At 38.1% G+C, this 22853-nt stretch overlaps 1 protein-coding gene and 1 long non-coding RNA gene across 8 annotated transcripts in view; one reads left to right on the top strand and one right to left on the bottom strand.

Moving 5' to 3' along the window:
• LOC123479361 (uncharacterized) overlaps positions 1-8168 on the top strand; it is a 62849-nt gene extending 54681 nt beyond the window's left edge. The window contains exons 2-3 of the long non-coding RNA XR_008427452.1: positions 1174-1313; positions 7901-8168. This is a non-coding gene — a long non-coding RNA (uncharacterized lncRNA). The remainder of the gene's footprint in view (positions 1-1173; positions 1314-7900) is intronic.
• FRMD4B (FERM domain containing 4B) overlaps positions 1-22853 on the bottom strand; it is a 428456-nt gene that overhangs the window by 79984 nt on the left and 325619 nt on the right. For all 7 annotated transcript variants that reach the window (XM_045192106.3, XM_053929250.2, XM_053929249.2 and 4 more), the window contains one exon: positions 18778-18862. In XM_045192106.3, the coding sequence (XP_045048041.2) occupies positions 18778-18862 (85 nt within the window). The remainder of the gene's footprint in view (positions 1-18777; positions 18863-22853) is intronic.

Genomic DNA, 22853 nt, shown 5'->3' with positions numbered 1-22853 from the left:
TTCTTATCTTTACTCTCCTCCTGTTTTGAGGTCTTGTGGTTCTACTGTATTCCTTTTAAGCCCAGGAAGAATGAGATTGTCACATGGTCCACATCAGAAGACTGGCTCCACCAATCCTTTAATAAACTCTTTCACCAACATATTTTCAAAGCAAGGGAGTGAGTATTTATGAGACTGCCTTGAAAATTAGAGGTGTGGCAATCTAAGGACAAATTGTTATGTGATGCAAGAAAGGAAGGGAACCTAACTAGTTCAGGCTCTGCTAATAAGCATGGAAGTTCAAGGCAACCACATCTGTTAAGTCTGTAGGGAGACAACTGGAGAACAGATGAATAATCATCATTAAACAAAGGTTTAGAACCCACCTCTCAACCTCTTTACTTACCCTTGTTCATTATGCAGAGTAGACTTTAATTACAGCACTCTAATTGCATAAATGCAGGTTGGCACCAATTTGCAATTACAATTGCAATTTGAATTTGTAGTAGTGGACTGTTCTGACGGAAAACCAGTCATACATATATATTTTTAAAAGTACAGGTGCTTATAAAATAATTGAGGATTATCAGTGGGAAAAAAGATAAATCAGGAGCAACAAAGTTATGGTCACAAAGTTAAAACTGAGCCTTTGAATAAGGAAGCCCTGCTAAAGTCAATATCCTCTCTGGACATTTTGTATGAGTAAGAATGCAATGATACTTTTATTTTCAGGACTATTGTGCATTCATGTGATTGAGCTTCCCATTTATAATTTTATTTTCCTGCAGGGCATATCACTTTGAAAATGTTTTCACCAACATTCTACTTTTATGCCATAATTGTGGTTATGCATGCTTAAGTAATTCTTTTATTTATCTTAAAGATTTTATTTATTTATTTTAGACAGTGGGGAAGGGAGGGAGGAAGAGAGGGAAACATCAATGTGTGGTCGCCTCTCTCACACCCCCTACTGGGGACCTGACCTGCAACCCAGGCATGTGCACTGACTGGGAATTGAACCAATGACCTTTTGGTTCACAGGCTAGTGCTGAATCCACTGAGCCACACCAGCCAGGGCTCAAGTAATTCTTATAAATGAGAACATTTTACTTCAGTTGTGTTGGGCATTTTAGAATGATATTGTCAATAACAACAAAAAACAAGAAACATTCAAATGCTAATCATCTGTTCCAGGAGGTTGGCATAGATTGATTGATTCATTCAATTCCCAGGACAACCCTGTGAAGAGATTGCCTCACTCCACAGGTGAGAAGACTGAAGCTTTGGAAGATAAAGAAGCTTAAGGACACTGCCTTCCCTAGAAAAATAAATAGGTAAAATTAAAGAAAACATTTTAAAAAAAGAACTTAAGGCCAGACTGTAAGTGGTAGAGCCAGGTGGGACCTCCTCTCTACAGACCCCGCCCCCTTCTTTGAATGTTCTCTCCAAAGAGTAAAAAAAAAATCTTGGTTGGTTTGAAATATACTTACTGACTTCACTTTAGCTGAGATAAACTGTACTCAAAATATACATTATGCATTTTCCTAGTAAATTTAAAATGGGAATTACCTGCGGCCAATTCCACAGGTTTACCTGAAATGGATATATCAGTCTCTTACCTAATGGATCCACATTGCAAAGCATTAAATATTAGGCCTGCCTACTTAATTATGAAATGAAAGTTCATAATTTCTTTTTTTAAACTATTTTTTAAATTGTTATTCAGTAACAGTTGTCTGCATTTTCTCCCCATCCCTCCACCCCAGCCCAGCCAAACCCACCTCCCTCCCCAGCCTCCACCCTCCCCCTTGATTTTGTCCATGTGTCCTTCAGGAAACTACTGTTCCTGAAAACCCTTCTCCCCACTGTCCCCTCCCCACTCCCCTCTGGCTATTGTTAGATTGTTCTTAACTTCAATGTCTCCGGTTATATTTTGTTTCCTTTTTTCTCTTGCTGATTATGTTCCAGTTAAAGGTGAGATCATATGGTACTTGTCCCTCACCACCTGGCTTATTTCACTTAGCATAATGCTCTCCAGTTCCATCTTAGCTGTTGCAAAGGGTATAAGCTCCTTCTTTCTCTCTGCTGCATACAATTCCATTGTGTAAATGTACCATAGTTTTTTGATCCACTCATTTGCTGATGGGCACTTAGGTTGCTTCCAGTACTTGGCTATTGTCAATTGTGCTGCTATGAACATTGGGGTGCATAGGTTCTTTTGGATGGGTGTTTCAGGGTTCTTCGGGCATAATCCCAGCAGCGGAATTGCTAGGTTAAAGGGCAGTTCCATTTTTAGTTTTCTGAGGAAATTCCATACTGTTTTCCACAGTGGCCTCACCAGTCTGCATTCCTACCAACAATGTACTAGGGTTCCCTTTTCTCCACATCCTCTCCAACATTTGTTTGTGGATTTGTTTATGTTGGCCACTCTGACCAGTGTGAGATGGTACCTCATTGTGTTTTTAATTTGCATCTCTCTGATGGCTAGTGATGCTGAGCATCTTTTCATATGTCTCTGGGCCCTCTGTATGTCTTCCTTGGAGAAGTGTCTGTTCAAGTCCTTTGCCCATTTTTTAATTGGGTTGTTTGTCTTCCTGGAGTGGAGTTCTGTGAGTTCTTTATACATTTTGGAAATCAGGCCCTTGTCTGAGGTATCATTGGCAAATATGTTTTCCCATACTGTTGGTTCTCCTCATTTTATTGCTGTTTTCTTCAGCCATGCAGAAGCTTTTTATTTTGATGAGGTCCCATTTGTTTATTCTTTCCTTTATGTCCCTTGCTTTAGGGGACGTGTCTGTGAGGATGTTGCTGCATGGAACGTCTGAGAGTTTCCTACCAATGTTTTCCTAGAGGACTTTGATGGTGTTACGACTTATAGTTAAGTCTTTTATCCACCTTGAATTTATTTCTGTGTATGGTGTAAGTTGGTGATCAAGTTTCATTTTTTTGCACGGAGCTGTCCAGATCTCCCAACACCATTTGTTGAAGAGGCTCTTTTTGCTCCATTTTATGCTCCTGCCTCCTTTGTCAAATACTAATGGACCATAAAGACTTGGGTTTATTTCTGGGCTCTCTGTTCTGTTCCATTGGTCTATGTGTCTGTTTTTATGCCAGTACCAGGCTGTTTTGATTACAGTGGCCTTGTAATACAGTTTGATATCAGGTATTGTGATCCCTCTTGCTCTCTTCTTCTTTCTCAAAATTGCTGCAGCTATTTGGGGTCGTTTATGGTTCCATATAAATTTCTGAAATGTTTGTTCTATATCTGTGAAATATGTCATGGGTACTGTAATAGGGATTGCATTGAATCTATAAATTGCTTTGGGTAGTATGGCCACTTTGATGATGTTAATTCTTCCAATCCATGAGCATGGTACATGCTTCCATTTGTTTGTGTCTTCCTTAATTTCTTTCTTCAGTGTTGTGTAGTTTGCTGAGTACAGGTCTTTTACCTCCTTGGTTAGGTTGATTCCTAGGTACTCTATTTTCTTGTTGCTCTATGAAATGGGATTTTTTTCCTGATTTCTGTTTCAGCTGTTTCATTGTTGGTATACAGGAATGTCTTTGATTTCTGAGTATTGACTTTGTATCCAGCTGTTTTTCCAAATTCATTTATTAGGTCGAGTAGTTTTTTGGTGGAGTTTATAGGATTTTCCATATACACTATCATGTCATCTGCAAACAGTGACAGTTTCATTTCCTCCTTTCCAATTCGGATGCCTTTTATTTCCTTTTCTTGTCTGATTGCTAGGACTTCTAATACTACGTTGAATAGGAGTGGTGAGAGAGGGCATCCTTGTCTTGTTCTTGTCCTTTTCCTGTCAATTTATTCTTTTTAAAAAATATAAAGATAGCCCTTCAAACCTCCTTCACATTCTTCTTAAGCATGTGTAACACTGCAGAAAGCCAAATTGCATTTGCTTCTAGAATGGGTTAAAAAAAAGAGTAAACAGATAGATGATAAATGGGCAGGTAAATGGATGGTATGGGTAAATTTGTTTTTGGAGGTTTGTTTGCCATATTCTTTTTGAAATACATGATTGTGTTTTCAAGGATGTGAACCTAAGCATTTTCCAAAGCTGGAAGTGTTCAAAGAAATTTGACATCTAAAGTAAATAGAAAATATCTTAGAGAGTCTTTTTACCCACCCCTCTATTTAAAAATTTTATATTTTCAGCTGAATGAACCTGCTACCTCCTACTTCCATTGAAGCATTTATCATACTATCTTTATAACTTTTTTGAGTCACAATTTATCCATAATGCTATTCTTATAGCCCATTTCTGTGATGATAGTTTACCAAAAGTACCAGTATTGGATTTAAGTATTTTAAGATAAATTATGCTAAGCAGCACCATTATGGAATGCAGGTCTTCCCAATGGATTTTTAGTAGGTCCTCTCAATGAGTTCAACAAGTATTTGATAGGCTATTGGTGATGGTGATATGCCAGTGAAGAAAGAATTCATTCTGTGTAAGTTCACCCCAGCTGACACCAATGGCAGGTCACTTTTCTGGTCCTTAACTCCATGATTCCGGTGCTTTTACCTCATGGGCCTCAGTTTTCTCATTTGAAGACCCAACACCTTCCCTTTACCATCACAGGGAGGAGGTGGTAAAGGCATATGACACAGGGCATATGGGAAGTCCGTGAGGGTTTAAATTGGCATGTGTTATAAACTATTATTATGAAAACTTTGATACTCACAAATTCTCACAAATGCACAAGGCAGCATATATCTAATATATCATGGCTTAAGATACATCATTTCAAAGTTATGAAAACATAGAGGGAAAGCCACATGAAACAGGGAGGTGAGATAGTTAAAAAACTTTCAGTAGCCCTTTAAAATATGGTGTCAGGTTTCTTTCCTCCTTTTGGTTTGGCTCTTCCTCAAACCAAGTGAGTTCACTTTGTAAATATCAATGGTCAGTTGTTGTGAGAAGGCGGGCTCAACTCTCCATGGACAGACTTTATAGGCTGCAAAATTCAGTTTCTGATCTTTTAAATTATTTCAGCACATTGAAGTGAGCTTAAGGATTAACACACACACACACACACACTCATACACACACACAATGACATAGGCAAACACTCCCAAATCCCAAATGCTTTAACTGTCAGGTTAGCAGATATACCAAATATTTTAGTTCTTCATAAATACCTACATTGTTGGTTGTTGAACTAGATGGAATAATTCTTGGATGAGAAGCATGAGTGTGATGCTGACAGTAATGCATTGGTTACAGAAGAATGTGCTTCAAGTTCTGTTAGGTTAAGTTGAGCTGAGAATAATTCCTCTCACTTAAGGCATTATAAATAGGGATAGTAATAGTAATAGGGAAAGTACCATGAATATGTACTTTAAAAAAGCCTCTTTGACAAGAACAGGCAGCTGGAACAGTACTAAATTATCAAAATATCTTTCTAGGTTTTAGGAGAATGTTTCTCACAAAAAGCAGTCACACTTTGATTATTCAGGAGTTAATTATTGACTGTTGTGATGATTCATTTCTCCAAATTTTCTTGCATTCCTGTTTTGCTTATATGATACCTCTGTCCCTACTAAGAAGGAAAAAGAAAAGTCAATAGTATTCTGAGTAGTCTGGCTGAATGGTTGGGGCGGGAGAATATGTTGGAAGACTTGGCTCATATGATGTTTTAAGATAAACTGGACTCTTTCTATAAGTATTCGCTCCTCCTCAAGGCAATCAAAAGTTGATGACATTTCCTTGAAATTCCAAAAAAAGTTGTCTGAATCTAAAAGCAGAAAAGTGTAAGTCCTGGCTGAGTAGCTCAGTTGGTTATAGCATTGTACTGATACACCAAGGTTGTGGGTTTGATCCCTGGTCAGGGCACATACAAGAATCAACCAATGAATGCATAAGTAAGTGGAACAATAAATCAATGTCTTGCTCTCTTTCTCCCCTTCCCCTCTCTGTCTAAAATCAATAAAAAATAAGTAAAAGCAGAGAAGTGTGTCTACCTGTCTTTGTAGATGATTTTTACAGTGATTCTCCTAAATGTCTCCAAAAGGCACTTATAGTGAGTAAAGCAGCAGCTTTGCTGAGACTCATGTGCTTTAAAATCTGATCATGGGGTGCCAAATTGTATTCTAGCATATTAAATTTGAAGGCTACAAGGACAGTGCCAAATCTGGAATTGAATTTAGGAGCAGTAGCTCTATCATAGGTAGTAAAAACAAAATAAAACTGAAAGTTGAAAAAGTCTCATTTTATGATGGTTACTCAGAATTAATTTTCAATTTGGCTTGATATTTTCATAAGCCCATTTTGTAAAATTTGATTAATTTAGTTACTAGTGTAAACTACATTTATTTTGCTCACTTTACAAATATTTACTGAGAGTTTCTAGTGTATGCCAGGCTCTGAGCCAGTGGTGGGGACATAAAGATGAGTAGCAGCTGCAGCTGACCCTGGTCCCAAGGAGTAAGTCTGGCTATGGGGTGGCAGATACATAAACAATTCAATACAATGAGAAGATAGTTAGAAAGAGTGTTTAAAGGATATTATGGAGGTTTGAAGAACTTAACTCCCTGTAGGAAAGGGTGGTAGTGCACACAAGGAAAGAGAGAATTGCTTAGTGGGCAGGGACTCTGGAGCTGAGTTCTGAGAATGAGTGGAAATTTGCCACAGGGAAATGAAGGGAGAGAGAAGGGCACTCAGCAGAGGAACAACAACATAAAAAAGAGAAAGACATTCAGTAGAGGCATAGTATATTAAAAAGGCACAGAAGCTTGAGAAAGACTGGTATTAATCAGGGAATGAGAAGTTATTTCAGGATGACCACAGGGTCAGTGTGGGAAGAGGCTGAAGTGATAAGCTAGGACTTGTGTGTCCTATTAAGGGGTTGATATGTAATAGTAGTAGTTATAATGGCAAAAATATTAATAGCAAAACAGTCTCTGTGGCAGACACTATCTTATATACCATGTATATACTAATTCATCCATTGTGGTAGGAACTATTATTATCCCCACTTTACAGTTGATAAAACCGAGGCTTAAAACTGTAAGTAACATGCCCAGGTTGGAGCCAAGGCCATGCTTCTGAAACCAGGCTGCCTGGCTTCAGTCTAAACTCAACAACACTGCCACAGCATCACACAGCTTCTCAAGGGAGCAGGGGCAGGCTAAGATGGTAAGTATAGGAGGTATTAAGTCTTGCTGATTTTATGTTCTATGATGCCTCAATCTTGCTATCCATTTGATTATTCTTTAATCATTCTCTTGTTTGCTTATTCATCCACTCATCAACCTTTTACCTAACATCTAGGTCAACACCTGGAGATTCCACCATAAAGAAAACCTAGTCCCTGCCCTCAATGTGCAAGTTTATATTTAATGAAATAAACATGTGAATTTTCAAAGTATCTCTGCAATCCTCCCCTATGTTGCATACTGATCTTATAATTCAAGACCATAGAGAATATAGGAAGAAAAATGGACAAGATGAGGTCAAAGCAGCCAAAATACATAAATACATTACTAAAAAAATGTAAAATATAGGCAGCAATTGATCTCAAACAAGAAAAATCCACACTCAAAAGAAAGAAACAGGTTAAAATAATGCAATTAATGCTCTAGTGTTGGCATTATGTGTTAATTCCTTTTTGATTGTACTTTTCTGAATTCTCTAAATTTTCTACAATCACCAAGTATTATTTTTATAATCAGAAAAAACAATTCTTTTAGTTGTCTTTAAAAGTAGAACTTTTGCTTTTCTAGATAAAGCAAGTAGGAACTTTCAATTTCTGTTTAGCCCTGTCCTGTGAGAAAGATGACTGAGAGTTTTATAAGGAGAGAAAGTGTTCAGAACATGTTTTTATTCTCTTCCTACAGCTTTCAAGAGGTCAAGTTTAATGAACACATGATTATTTTTGTCTTTATTGTTCTACATAGCAAAAAGAAAGAAGGAACTTCTACCCTTCACGACAGCATGGGTAGAGCTGGAGAGCTAAGTGAAATAAGCCAGGCGGTGAAAGACAAATACCATATGATCTCATCTATAAGTGGAACCTGATCAACAAAACAAACAAGCAAGCAAAATAGAACCAGAGACACGGAAAAAAAGAACAAACTGACAGTGACAAGAGGGGAGAGGGGAGGAGGATAACAGGGGAAAGAAGGAGAAGGGTCAAGTCACAAAACATATATAAAGGACCCATGGACAAGGACAATGGGGTGGGGGGTGGGGTGGAGGATTGAGTGTGTGTGGGGGGGGTGGATGGGGCAAGAGAAAGTAATGGGGGAAAAATGGAGACAACTGTAACTGTATAACAATAAAAAATAAAAAATAAAACTAATTCAAGCTTCTTGTTAAAAAAATTGATTTGGAAAAACATTACTTAGAAGAAAAAGCTCTTCCATAATTTCACTCCCAGAAATAATAAGTATTTACACTATGCTATACATTTTTCTATAGTTTTTCCTATGAGTACATTTTATATACATAAAAGTAAATAATTAAGTTAAAAACAATCACCCAACATTTGCTGTTCTGTAACTTGATTCTTTTTTAAACTTAACAGTGTAGTTTGGACATGTTTGCATGTCAGCGGAGGAGGGCTAGTCTACTCTTTGTAATGGTTTCACAGCATCCTATCATATGTATAATTGCAAATTATTTAATCTCTGGTGAAGCATATTTAGGCAGTTTCAGTTTCCCATTATTAGAAGTAGTAACCTAAGGTATTTTATATTTATCTTTTCATATTTCAGTAAAATCTTGCATGGGATTATTCCTAAAGTTGGTGGAGTGCTGGGTGAAAAGGCATACATAATCTTAATTTTAATGGACATGGCCAAATTGCCGTCCAAAGCCATGTAGCTTGAGAGAGCATTGGAGTCTTTGTGTTGACAGTTAAATGCAAATGGCATTAAGATTCTAAGGACATTCTGCATAGGCGGTATCACTCTGAGTATGGTGGGTGAGAGCGTGTTTTGAGATGATAGTGAGAATCTCACCATGTCTGCTAAGGAAAGAGCATGCCTAACAAGGTCTCAACCAAGAAATGGGGCAAGAAGGAGGATAAAAATAAACTTGATTACTAGTGTTGCAATAATTCTTTGTGGCTAATTTGTACTTCTACATTTATTCAAAGTACAAAGAGATGAATGCTAATGAGAAAAGAAAAGGGAGCGTAATGAAATTGATCAAGGCATTATGGACCCATTTTCTCCTACAACTTGATATGGTCTCCTGCTCAGCCTGGGGCAGATGAGGTTCTAATTGTCTCAGTGTCCAGGCCAACATCTCCACTGACTCTTAAAATGTTTTATTTAATAGACTTAGGTTCTATCTGTGGCCAGCTCTAACCTAGGGTAACACCCAGGAGGCTTACAGTTATGTATTTTTGCTTCATTATTTAATGCTATAGTGTATATTGAGAACACCATTTTCAAAAGTGTGGTCAGAAGTCCATTAATAAATATTCTTTGAAAAAAGAATTTCATATGCAAGTAAGTTTGAAAAATATTGGGTTACAGATAATTACATATATATATTGAAGAATTTCTTGTAGCCTTTAATATATCAAAGAATGTGGTAAATCTCCAAGAAAGTGCTCTAAAATTTAAAGTTTCTTAAACTCTTTTTGGTATGAAAATAGCTTATGATCATGAGATAGAGACTTGAGCTGCAGATTTAAAGTACAATATTTGTGTATGTGTGTGATTACAAAATCCTAATTCTGTTTGAGATTTCTTATATTGCAGAGCTAAGAAAATACCCCAAACTTCTTTTTATATCCTTGTAGGAAGGAGTAGCAAGTAACATCAGGACTTCTGGGTATGCTCAGCATCTATAAGTTCCTGGCATCTTTCACAACTATCTTAGAATGTAACATCAGACATATTGCCTCTAAAATAAGCTCAATACACACCTACACACAAATATACAAATGAAGGAATCTTTAGGACAGGTCACAGCAAGGTACCAGTACTAAATATTGTACTACGGATAATGCAGAATTCATCAGAAACCCTGGCCCTTAGGAGGAACCCCAAAATTTTTACTGAATGTATATGAAGAAAAGTACTATTATTTCTGGAGCCAAACTGCCTGGTGATTACTCCACTACTAATGAGCTTTTAACCAGACCATGTTATTTACCTTATTCATGCTTCCAATCCCTCATCTGTTAAAGTAATAATAAATAACAGTATGGGTAGCTATGAAGATTAAATGAGTTAGTTAGTACATGAGAAAACCGTGCCTGCACCTTAGTGAGATCTCGGTGGAGTCGAGCTGCCCCACCCCTGCGTGTGACCTCTGCCACAAAGCACTTTTGAACTCCATTTACTTCTCCACAGTTTTTGCTTTCTCATTATTATAATAATTTTATACACCCCAAAAGAGACAAGGTGGTCAATACTATTTTAATTTTCCAAGCATGTCTTCAAATCACTGATTTACAAATAAAGGGTGGTAAAAAAAATAAGGGGTGGTAAATGTGGACTGACTACTGAAATCACAGATATTGTTAAGGACGCCTCCAAAAATAATAAGTGGAACAAACCTACAGTTCTGTTACATGCTGTTTCATGCATTTAGGCTTTTCCAAGTTGACAACAGGCTGTCCAAGGTGGACCTCAGTCCACATGGTGAGTGCTTGCTTCCACGTTCCTGAGTCAGTTTCGGCATTTCCTCATATCTCCACTTGGCACAGGCACTTGTTTTTCAAAGGCAAGGTGTGCCCCTCTGCATTCTCACCAAGGAAGCCAAACAGGTTGAAGAGCCCTCACTTGAATGACAACTCAGACAACAGCTCTCTCATGGGGAACACTTGACCCATATGGGCAGTTCCTAACTTTCTGGCAGGTTCTGTTCCAACATGACTTTCAACTGATATGTAAAAAGATTAGAGAAAAATCCAGTGGGCTTTTGAATTTTTAAATATTAGCCTGGATGTAAAATTTTCTTCCTTATGGAATCATTCTCAGTCATTCTTTGGTAAAAACTGTAATTAGGCCCTGGCTGGGTTGCTCAGTTGGTTGGATCATGAAAGAGGTTGTAGTTCCATCCCCAGTCAGGGTGTGTACAGGAGGCAACTGATTGATGTTTCCCTCTCACATTGATGTCTCTCTCTCCCTCTTTCCCTCTCCCTTTTGTTTACTTATCAATCAATCACTGGAGTTTTAAAGGGAGCCCAAGTCAGAAAAGAGACCATAATAAAGCCTTTGGTGCTGGGGACATTTTAATTTCCCCATTAGCAAAAAACGATGCTCTGAATATATGTGCTTCTGACCAAGATCAAGAACTGGAGTATCAAGAACTGGAGTATCAAGAACTGGATTTACCCTCTTACCTGAAAAAAACTTAAAAAGTTTTTTTTAAGACAACAAATATGAAACAACAGTTTTCAAAACACTGAACATCAGACAATGGAGCACAATGAAACTTGAAGAGGTAAACCCAATGGCTGTCCCACTTATTGCCATCAGGTTTCCAAGATGTAATGGGGAAACACAGTAGGAGTGAGCAGGGTGGGGTCTCTGATTTGGGAAGGCAGAGCTGAGGGACGGGGGAGACCAGAATGGATAGACTTTGCAGAACAGAGTGCCAGGGAAAAGACAGCGACAGAGAGAGAATCCTGAAGCTCTGTAGAGGGTGTCCTTTGATTATTCATCAGAATTCATATCACAGCATGAATGGAAAGAGACTACCCAAGGTTGGAGAAATAACTATCTCAAAGGATGAAAGGGAAGAGTGCCTGGTTCTCACATAGGAAGTGGTGATTGTTTCCACCAGCCAGACTGAAAAAACTCATAATTCATGGGGCACTGAGTACAGTACTCAGGAAGGTCTCACTTGGTAATGGGGAATAATTAGTTCTAGAATGTGCACTGCTCTGGACCAGCCTACCATATCATAAAATTAAGAGCTACGAAAAAAATCAAACTCCATCCAAGTAACTAAACTGTATCCTAAAACAAATGTTAAGAATATTTATAGGAATAGAAAAATATGCAGCACATCCAAAAGATAAAATTAAACAATATCCAATATCCAACTAAATATTACCAGGCATGTAAATTGGCAGGAAAACATGACCCATAAGGACATGGGGACCAAGATGGAGACATAGGCAGAAATGCTTCACTTCCTCCAACAACCAAAAGAAGGAAAATGACCAATTTAAAAACAGAACTGCCAGAAAAACATTTGCATAGAAGTCCAACAACCAAGGAGTTGAAGAAACATTCAACCAGACAGTAGGAGGGGCAGAGAGGGGCGGGGGCAGAGCAGCAAGGCAGCTGGAGGACCAGGCGGGCAAGGCAGTGGCTGGCAGACCACATAGGCAATCCCACATTTGCACTCAGACAAGCCCGGGAGAAAGCGAGGGAGTGAGATGGATCAAGAAACCCTGGGTTTCAGCGCAGGATACTAAAGATGCAAAACAATTGGTTGTGGAAAAGATCTGTGGGGATTGTGGCAGTGGGAGAAACTCCCAGCCTCACAGAAGAGTATGTTGGAGAGACCCATAGGGTCCTAAACTGTGTACAAACCCACCTGCCTGCAAATCAGCACCTAAATGGCACAAACCGATTGTGGGAAGTGAGGAACGTGACAGAAAGTGGGACAAGAGCACAGCAAGCAGCACTGTCCCATCCCCCACATACAGCACCACGGTGCAGCAAAGAGGGTTTTCCCACCCTGGTGAACACCTAAGGCTCAGTCCCTTACACATAACAGGTACACCGAGATGAAGAAATATGGCCCAAATGAAAGAATAGACCAAAGCTCCAAAAATACAACTAAGCGATGAAGAGATGGCCAACTTATCAGATGCACAGTTCAAAACACTAGTAATCAGGAATCTCACAGAATTGGCTGAGTATGGTCACAAAATAGAGGAAGAAGTGAAAGCTATGAAAAGTGAAGTAAAGGAAAATGCACAGTGAACCAACAGTGAAGGGTAGGAAACTGGGACTCCTACCAATGGTTTGGAGCATAAGGAAGAAATAAACATTCAACCAGAACAGAATGAAAAAACAAGAATTCGAAAAAACGAGGAGAGGCTTAGGAACCTGTGGGACAACTTTAAATATTCCAACATCCGAATCATAGGGGTGCCAGAAGGAGAAAATGAAGAACAAGGAATTGAAAACTTATTTGAAAAATAATGAAGGAGAACTTCCCCAATCTGGCAAAGGAAATAGACTTCCAGGAAGTCCAGGAATCTCAGAGAGTCCCAAAGAAGTTGGACCCAAGGAAGCACTCACCAAGGCACATCATAATTACATTACCTAAGATTAAAGGAAAGGAGGGAATCTTAAAAACAGCAAGAGAAAAAGAGACAGTTACTTACAAAGGAGTGCCCATAAGACTGTCAGCTGATTTCTCAAAAGAAACCTTGCAGGCAAGAAGGGGCTGGAAAGAAGTATTCAAAGTCAAGAAAGGCAAGGACCTACATCTATGATTACTCTATCCAGCAAAATTATAATTTAGAATAGAAGGGCAGATAACATACTTCCCAGATAAGGTCAAGTTAAAGGAGTTAACCAGCACCAAGCCCTTATTATAGGAAATGTTAATAGGACTTATCTAAGAAATAGAAGATCAAAAACTATGAACAGTACAATGACAACAAACTCACAGCTATCAACAACTGAACCTAAAAACAAAAACTAAGCAAACAAATACAACAAGAGCAGAATCACAGAAATGGAGATCACATGGAGAGTTATCAGTGGGCAGAGAGAGGGGACTGTTGGGGGAAAAGGTACAGGGAATAAGAAGCAGAATAGGTAGGCACAAAATAGTCAGGAGGAGGTTAAGAATAGTATAGGAAATGGAGAAACAAAAGAACTTGTATGTACAACCCATGGACATGAACTGTGGGGAGGAGATGCTGGAAAGTGAGGAGGGTGTTGCAGGGAGTGGGAAGAAAGGGGAGAAAAAATTGGGACAACTGTAATATCATAATCAAGAAAATATACTTAAAAAAATGGACCCATAATGAGGAAAAACAATCAATCAATCAAAACCACCCAGAACTGACACAGATATTAGAATAAGTAGACCAGACATTAAAACAATTATTATAACTGTATCTCATACATTCAAAAGTTAGTCACATGCAACATGGACAAAAGACCCAAATCAAAGTTCTAAGGATAAAATTCCAATATATAAGATTAGAAAAATGGCAGATTAGATTAATGAAAGAGATTAATGAAGTTGAAGATACAACTATAGAAACTTTTTAAAATTAAACACAGAAAAAAATAATTAAAAGGAAAAGAGCATCACTGAGCTCTGGGACAATTTCAGCTGGCCTGGAATATGTGTAATTGGAGATTGCAGAAGATATGTTGGTGGGGATAGAAAAAAGATTTGAAGAAAAAATGGCAGTGGTATCTCCAAATTTGATAAAACTATAAATCCACAAGTCCAAGATATTCAATAAACATCAATCACAAAAAAATAAAGCTCTATCAAGGTACCTCATAATCAAATTGCTCAAAGTAATGATAAAGAGAAAATCTTAAAAGTAGCCAGAGATAATCAAGTGTTTCACAAAAATAATAACAATGCTCTGTACATGTATAACATTTGTAAAAATAATATGTATGAAACAGTGCATAAAAGCTGAGTAGGGAGGAATAGAAATATACTATTCTAAAGTTCTTGTACTATGTAGGAAATGTTATAATATCACTTAAAGATAGATTTGATAAGTTAAAGATCTATGCTATAAACCCTAAAGCAACCATGGAAATAACAAAGGGTTATAGGCTAATCATACAACAAAGGAGATAAAAATGAATCATAATGTACAAAATAAATTCAAAAAGGTCAGAAAGAAGGAATAAAGAACAAATGGGACACCTAGAAAACAAATAGCAGGATGACAGACTCAAATGTAATCATGTCAATAGTTGCATTAAATGTAAACAGTGTAAATAATTAGTTAAAAGACAGAGATCAGCAAAATTGATTTAAAAAAATCAAGATGCAACTATACGTTGTATACAAGAAATGCACTTTAAACACACACACACACACATACACACAAATAACTTAAAAGAATGAAAAAGAGATTTACCACACTATCACTTTTCAAAAGAAACTTGGACTGGTTATATTAATATCAAACAAAGCTGATTTCAGAATAAAAAATATTACCAGGATAATAAGAATAATTTTATAATGATAATCAAAAGGACACGGCAATCCTAAATATTTATGTCTAAATAACAGAGCTTCAAAATACATTAAACAGAAATAAATAGAACTACAAAAACATAGAAAAATCCACAATAATAGCTAGAAATTTCAATATCCCCTGCTGGACACAAGCAGACAATCAGCAAGACATAGTAGACTTGAACACCGTTATCAACTAAGTTGACTTAATTAACATTTATAGAACATTCGACCCAATGCCAACAGAATAAACATTCTTCCAAAGTGCACATGAACCATTTACCGAAATGAGACATATTCTGGAGCATAAAACAAGTCTCAATAATTTTTAAAATTTATCTTTATTATGTTTTTTCCATTACCATTTAGTCCCCTTATACCCACTTCCCCCCACAATCACCACACTGTTGACCATGTCCATGAGTCCTTTCTCCTTTTTGCTCAATCCCTCCAACCTCAACATCTAGCTGTCATCTGCTCTCCATCCATTAATCTGTCTTTTTTGTGTGTTAGTTCAGTTTGTTCATCAGATTCCACATATGAGTGAAATCATATGGTATTTGTCTTTCTCTGACTGGCTTATTTCACTTAACATAATATTCTCCAGGTCCATCCATACTGTTGCAAAGGGTAGAATTTTCTTTTTTTTTTATGGCTGAGTAGAATTCTATTGTGTAGATGTCCCATAGTTGTTTTATCTACTCTACTATTGATGGACATTTGGACTGCTTCCATATTTTGGTGATTGTAAATAACACTGCAATGAACATAAGGGTGCTTATGTTCTTTTGAATTACTGTTTTGGGTTCTTTCAGATATATTCCCAGAAGTGGGATTGGTAGGTCAAAAGGCAGATCCATTTTTAATTTTTTGAGGTATCTCCATTCTGCTTTCCACAGTGGCTGCACCAGTCTGCATTCCCACCAACAGTGCAAAAGTGTCCCCTTTTCTCCACATCCTCTCCAATATTTGTTGTTTTCTGATTTATTGATGATAGCCATTTTGACAGGTGTGAGATGGTAAGTCATTGTGGTTTTAATTTGCATTTATCTGATGATTAGTGATGTTGAGCATCTTCTCATGTTTATTGGCCATCTGTATGTCCTCTTTGGAGAAGTGTCTGTTCAGGTCCTTTGCCCATTTTTTAATTGGGTTGTTTGGGTTTTTTTGGTGTTGAGTTTTGTAAGTACTTTATAAATTTTGGATGTTAACCCCTTTATCAGATATGTTGGTGAATATGTTCTCCCATTCAGTGGATTGTCTTTTTACTTTGTTGATGATTTCCTTTGCTATGCAAAAACTTTTTAGTTTGATGAAGTTCCATTTATTTATTTTTCTTTTGTTTCCCTTGCCCAGGGAGAGATATCTGATAAAAAATTGCTATGAGCTATATCCTAGATTTTTCTGCCTATGATTTCTTCTAGGATTTTAATGGTTTTGGGTCTAACACTTAAATCTTTGTTCCATTTTGAGTTTATTCTCATGTGTGATGTAAGAAGGCGGTCTAGTTTCATTTTTCTGCATGTATCTGCCCAATTTTCCCAACACCATTTGTTGAATAAACTGCCTTTTGCCCACGGTATGTGCTTGCTACCTCTGTCAAACATTGACTATGAAGGTGTGAGTTTATTTCTGGGCTCTCTATTCTGTTCCATTGATCTATGTGTCTGTTTTTATGTCAGTACAAGGCTGTTTTGATTACAATGGCCTTATAGTACAGTTCCTCCTATATTTGCAATCCATGTAACAAATGAAGTACTTGTATCCAGAATACGTACACTCTGAGAACTCAAATAGAAGGAAACAAACAGCCCAAAGAAACTGGGCAAAAGATCAAACATAGAGAAGATATGATGGTAAATTAGCATGAGAAATGAGCAACATCATATGTCATAAGGGAAATGCAAATTAAAACCATGGTGTGATACTATTGCATACCTATCAGAATGGCTAAATGAAAAAGACTAACAATGCCAAGTGTGGAAAAGGATGTGAAAAAGCTAAGACTCTCATACACTGCTGGTGGGAATTTAAAATAGCATACCACTTTGGAAAACAGTTTGGCATTACTTTAAAAAGTTAAACATATGTCTACCATATGATCTAGCCATTCCACTCCTAGGTAATTACCCTTGAGAAAAGAAAGTATATATATTCTTACAAAGATTTGTACATAAATGTTCATAGTAGATTTATTTGCAATAGTCTCCAAACTAGTACAATCTAAATGCCATCAATAGGTGAATGGATTGCTTCATCATATATAAGTGTATCAGATCATCACATCATACCCCTTAAAATTACACAATGTTATATGTCAATCATATATCAGTAAAACTGAAAAAAGTGGAAAAAAATATAGGTGAATGGATAAACTATTTAAGGTATAGCCATACAATGGACTACTACTCAGCAATCAAAAGGAATGCACTACTGATCCATGCAACAATTATGGATGAATCTCAAAATAATTTTGAAAGAAGACAAAAAGATTATCTACCATATGGATGCATTTATATAAAACTCTAGAAAATGTAAATTAATCTATTGTGAGAAAAAGCAAATCCTATAGTGGGTGGATATATTCCCCATCTTGATTATGTTAATCATTTCCTGGTTATTAAAGTGTATGTCAATACTTTAAAGATTGTATAATTAAATATGTAAAGTCAATTATATCTCAATAAACTTAAACAAAAAACAAACCTCTGCTCTTGTTGAACCTCACACCAATTGAAGCTGTGTGTGTTCAGTGGGCCATCCCTAACATTTTGGGAGCCTAGGAGAAGAGCACAAATGTGGGTGACCTAACCCACAGCCTTTCTCCCTTGTCTCTCCAGGCCAGACACCACCCAGCTGCCCTGGGAACCCTCAGATTTAGGGCAATACATGTATAAGAACAGAAGAGGTTCCCCCCAGCCCTGGAAACAGGCATGGGGTCTGAGCTCCTGAGCACTGAGACCATAACCTGAAAGGCAACACTGGAGGTGTTTAAAGCAATGCCAGTCTGCAAGGAGATAAGACAAGAACTGAGCGTGTTTAAAACATAGCAATGTAACATGGCTGCAACATCTAAGCATGGGGTCATTTTCCTAGCAACAGGTATTTATTGAATTTTACAAAAGCAATCTGTCTTTGATGAATTGGATACTTATAAAACAATTTAATACGTATAAAAAACAATTTTAAAAAAGATCCTTCATTGCAGGTAACTGCTTTAAAGTACCCAGATCTGAGAAGAGGCCCCTAAACTATCCTTGGTTTGAATTGTACTGAGTGTGAGGCATACTCTGTTAAAAAGATTTCTGGTCTGACTTTTGGGAGGTTGTAATCACAATCTGATTGATGCATCTTTCTGCCTTTCTGGGTTTTTCTGTGTGGAGTATTAGCTGCCTTGAAAGTAGTGGTGACTGTGTGAACATGATTCCTGAAAGATAGCTGTCTTCCTCACTCAGAATTTGAGAAGAGCTGCCATTTTGGGGGGTGAGGCTGGGGTAGGAAAATCAACAGAAAAGATTATGGCTTTTTTTTTTCATCTGAACATAAAATACAAGCAGCACCATTTCTTCCTACACCTTCAGTCTGTCTGGATTCCTTCCCTGAAGGTAACAAACAGGCACCTTACCTTGTACACACAGGACTTTGCGTTCAGGAAAAACAGCTCCACAGTGGTTTTGTCCTTTAAAAATGATATGCTCTCAATGTAAAATCTGAAAAACAGTAACACGAATTTGTTGTTTCTTCAAATATTTTTCCTCCTCTTGGCATGATTTCATTTCTTTATTTAATTTCTCCCAGAGCAATGAGAGAATTTTGAAATGCCAGTGGATGTTGTGCATTTTGTCCCCTTTGCAAAGAAATCTGCAACATGTATGTATGTGGGTAAATGTTTGCATATATGCAGATAATCTCTTAGGTTTTTGTGTGTTCGAAGGTGAGTTAAAGTGAATCCACGGGGGAATCCATCAGCAAACCCCACTTCCCTGAGGGGCCCATTCCTTGATATATGTTCTGGGAGCTCATAACACTTCAGACAGCTTCAAAAGAGGCCCAAGTGTGCTTTGAGAGTTGAAAACAGAAGTCAGCTGACTAAGCACTATGTAATTGAACCTTGAGGCCTGCAGGCAGTGCAATGGTTTTCAGACATGTTTGGTATGAGGGTCCCACGCCTACTGTCTCCCTACCCCCTTCTAGCAGGAGTGTTTCAGTAACAGCCTCCTCCTTCCCAGTCATCCATCCCTCCAGGCTTTGGGCTTTCCCAGGGCTGGAAGCCAGACTCTCAGTAGTACTTAACCTTGGTCTTTTCTTATGCAAATCAGAGCATTCTGGGCCCCACTCCCCCCACCCCCTTTCTGGGCTTTTGCTTGGTGAGTCTGTTTGGCCAGAGAGATTGCAGGTCCCTCTCTTAGGAGAGCTGACAGCCCATGTAGGGAGTAGAGTAGAGTCCTTCACACTATCTGTTTTCATAATCCTGATATGATGAAGCTGGGGCCTCTGAGGTGAGGGAGCGGGCCAGCCAAGGTTCCGTTTTTCTCAAGAGTTGGAACCCAGCTTGAATAATGCAGGAAGAATATAACACCCCAAGACAATTTACAGCTTGGGTCCTGAAAGAGAATTTATTTTCAAATGGTTGAGAGTCAAGATAAAGCTAGCCTGACTATGGTTCGGTGTGCTTCTCCTTAGCTCTGCAAAATCATGCCAGGCCTTGGGCATTTGCTTGCCCCCACCAGTCTTCAACAATGACAAAACATTTAAGAAATAAATAAAACTGAAAAAGGCCATGGAAGATTTTATCACTGAGATGGTACAATTATTTGAAGAATTTCACCTCTAATGTTGAATCATCAAGGGAAATTCCAGAAAGAGAGTAAGTCCTTTATATTTTTACATACAAGGGTTTGTCTCACTTGTAAGTGAGATTAATGAAGATTGATGAGTGTTAGGTTTGTGAGAGGAAAAAGTTAAGGATTAAGGTAGGGAGGTCAGGGAGGGTTGAAAGAAATAGGCTTTGGAATCAGAAAGATCTAGAACAGAGAGTCTTTGTATCTTTTCTAACTGCATTTCACAGGGTTTTGGGAAGAATTAAATGAGATAATATATGTAAAACACTCTATACATTTTTAACAATTAACACATTTTTTAACAAACTATTTAACAAGTTTTTGACAAAAATTTATTTTCTGGAATTTAACGCTTCAGGTTTGAGTCTAAGATCCTTAGTATACAGAAGGGGATAATGATGTTTACTTAGGAGGGTAATTTAAATGAGATATACATAAAGTGCCCAGTATACAGCTTGTCACACAAAAGGGATTCAAGAAATTCTAACAGCAAAACTTGCAATATGTTAAAACAGTTTAAAGGACATGATGGGATTTGAACTATGTCTGAAAGCTAGGATAAAATAGGATTCTGAAAGATAAAAAGAAATCCAGGTGGGGAAAGTACTGTAGGTAAAGAGCATCTCTTTTGGGTGATAAACATTCATAATTTGGCTTTCACCAAGACAGAATTCTTTATAATCTGGGTATTCTCCCATCAGTTTAGTTTTTCTTGCCCTGGCCACTGCTGGACAGACCAAGGCTAGTCACCTGACTCAAGAGCAGCCTTTGCAGGATGAGGGGCATGGGTTGTAGTGGGATGGGTGAAGGAGGGCCTTGCCAGAAGAGGCTCCTCAGTGAAACAAGGACTGGACACAGCAATCACGCATAATGTTTCAGAGAGACAGGTCAAGAGGGAAATGGTGGAGGCAGAGAGGCTCTACACAAGAGCCATGATGTGGGGAAGGAATGGAAAAAAGTCAAGGGCAGGAGCTGATGGAGCAGAATGGAGAGCAGTGAGTCACTGCGATGGTGGACATAAAGCAGGGGACATGGAATGACCTCTGTTACTCACTTCCTTGCAGCCTAAAGGACCTTCTGGTTCATCTAGGTGGTGGTGGTTTCCTGCTTTCTTTGCTTTTGCATTGTGTACTTTTATTCCTTTCCATCATGTACATTTATCCCTAAGAAACTGAGCAGGTTCAAGCAGCATCTCAGCTAATGTTTCCTGAGCTCTCTGATGGCCTGGCCATGCCTAATGCTTTCTATGTGCTTTGTTTAATTCTCACAACAACCCTGGGTGACAGATATCTATCATTACCCCCACTTCACAGATGCGGAAACTGAGTTTTAGAGCTACATCTACATGGGAGGGCAAGGTCCCTATTTGGGTCCCTGGGACTCCATACACAATGCTCTTAAGTGAACTTCCTTCTGACCACATCTCCTCATTCAACCAGCATTTATGCGGGAAGCTAAGCCCTAGGTAGCTGGGTGCAGTTCAAAGACAGTAAAATCAAGCACAAAAACAAGATCACTGCAATGTTCCCCAGGTTAACACACACAAGTATGTTTGCTCTCTAGCGCTGCAAAAGCAGGACGAGAACCAGTGGGAAAAAAATAAGGTGACAGGTTTGCAATTCACATATAAAACACCTTTTTAAAAGTCAAAGGAGTAGTCTCATAAGGAAGTGATCTTCCTGTCCTATGAAAATCTCAGGTCAGATTGACAGAATGCATGATCTGTTGTTTTGTTGTTTTTTTTTTTTTTTTTGCCAAAATTGGGTAATTCTTTTTCCCTTCACTTTTTATTATTTCTATATATATCTAGCAGAGAAGGAGTGTATTAAAAGCATAACCTCAATGAATTTTCACACTAACAAAGTTCATAGTAATTCCTTAATATTTAAAATCTAGTCATTCAATTCTTTCCTTATCTCCAAAACTTTTTTTTTTTAATTTGTGTTGGTGGTCTACAGCAGGAGTCATGTAGGCAAAAAGCTGTGAGGGTCACTGGCTAATGTGAAAGAGCAGAGCACATTCCCTCCACTCAGCTCAAGCTAAGTCTCCAAGGTGTGAGCATGTGACTGAGCCAGACTAGTCAGATTCTTTCACCCTGGAATATCAATATAATTAGAATGACCTGAAGATCAAAGATGGTTGGAGCCTATTGTTCTGCCAGCAATACCTTGATGAAATCCTCCTTTGGTTTCTGCTCTCTAGATTCCTGCCTGGATTCAACCTTTTCTGAGGCCTCATAAGTTCAGTTTTCCTTCAATTCTGTTAGCCACCATAGGTTACTATTGCTGACAACCAAAGGATTCAAATTAATAGAGGCTTACCTATGTGCTAGGGACAACAAAACTCTGTATGCATCATTTCCTTAATGTTCAGTACAAACAGATGTTGTAGATAGCAAATTATAAACCAATTTTACGGATGAGAAGACTGAGATTTAGAGCATCTTCCCAAAATCATATAGGTGGGAAGTAGTGGAGCCATGATTCCAACTAAAGCTTATCAAACTTCAAAGTTCATATTCTAAACCAATATGATATAATGCTTTCCTATAATGACAAGTCCAATGAAATATAACATGTATACAATGAAGTGGGGCTCCAGGGAGGGATACAATGAACTCAGCTTATGACTCAAGAGGGAGAAGACTGCCCAACTGAAATCCACAGGACTAAGTATGAGTGTTCTCTGGAACAATTGAGCTGAGTCTTAAACAATGCATGAGTTCACCAGGAAATGAAGGGAAGAAGGGCCTTCCAGGGAAAGGGCATATTAGCCAGAGCAGTGTTCCTGCTAGTCTTCAAGAATTTAAGAAACCATATGCAGGGAAACAGGTGGCTGAGTACCAAATCGACTTGTGGCT

Source organism: Desmodus rotundus, chromosome 8, assembly GCF_022682495.2.
Source record: "Desmodus rotundus isolate HL8 chromosome 8, HLdesRot8A.1, whole genome shotgun sequence".
Classification (NCBI taxonomy): Eukaryota; Metazoa; Chordata; class Mammalia; order Chiroptera; family Phyllostomidae; genus Desmodus; species Desmodus rotundus.
Note: the sequence above shows the minus strand (reverse complement) of the source record. Positions and strands in the feature narration are given on the sequence as shown.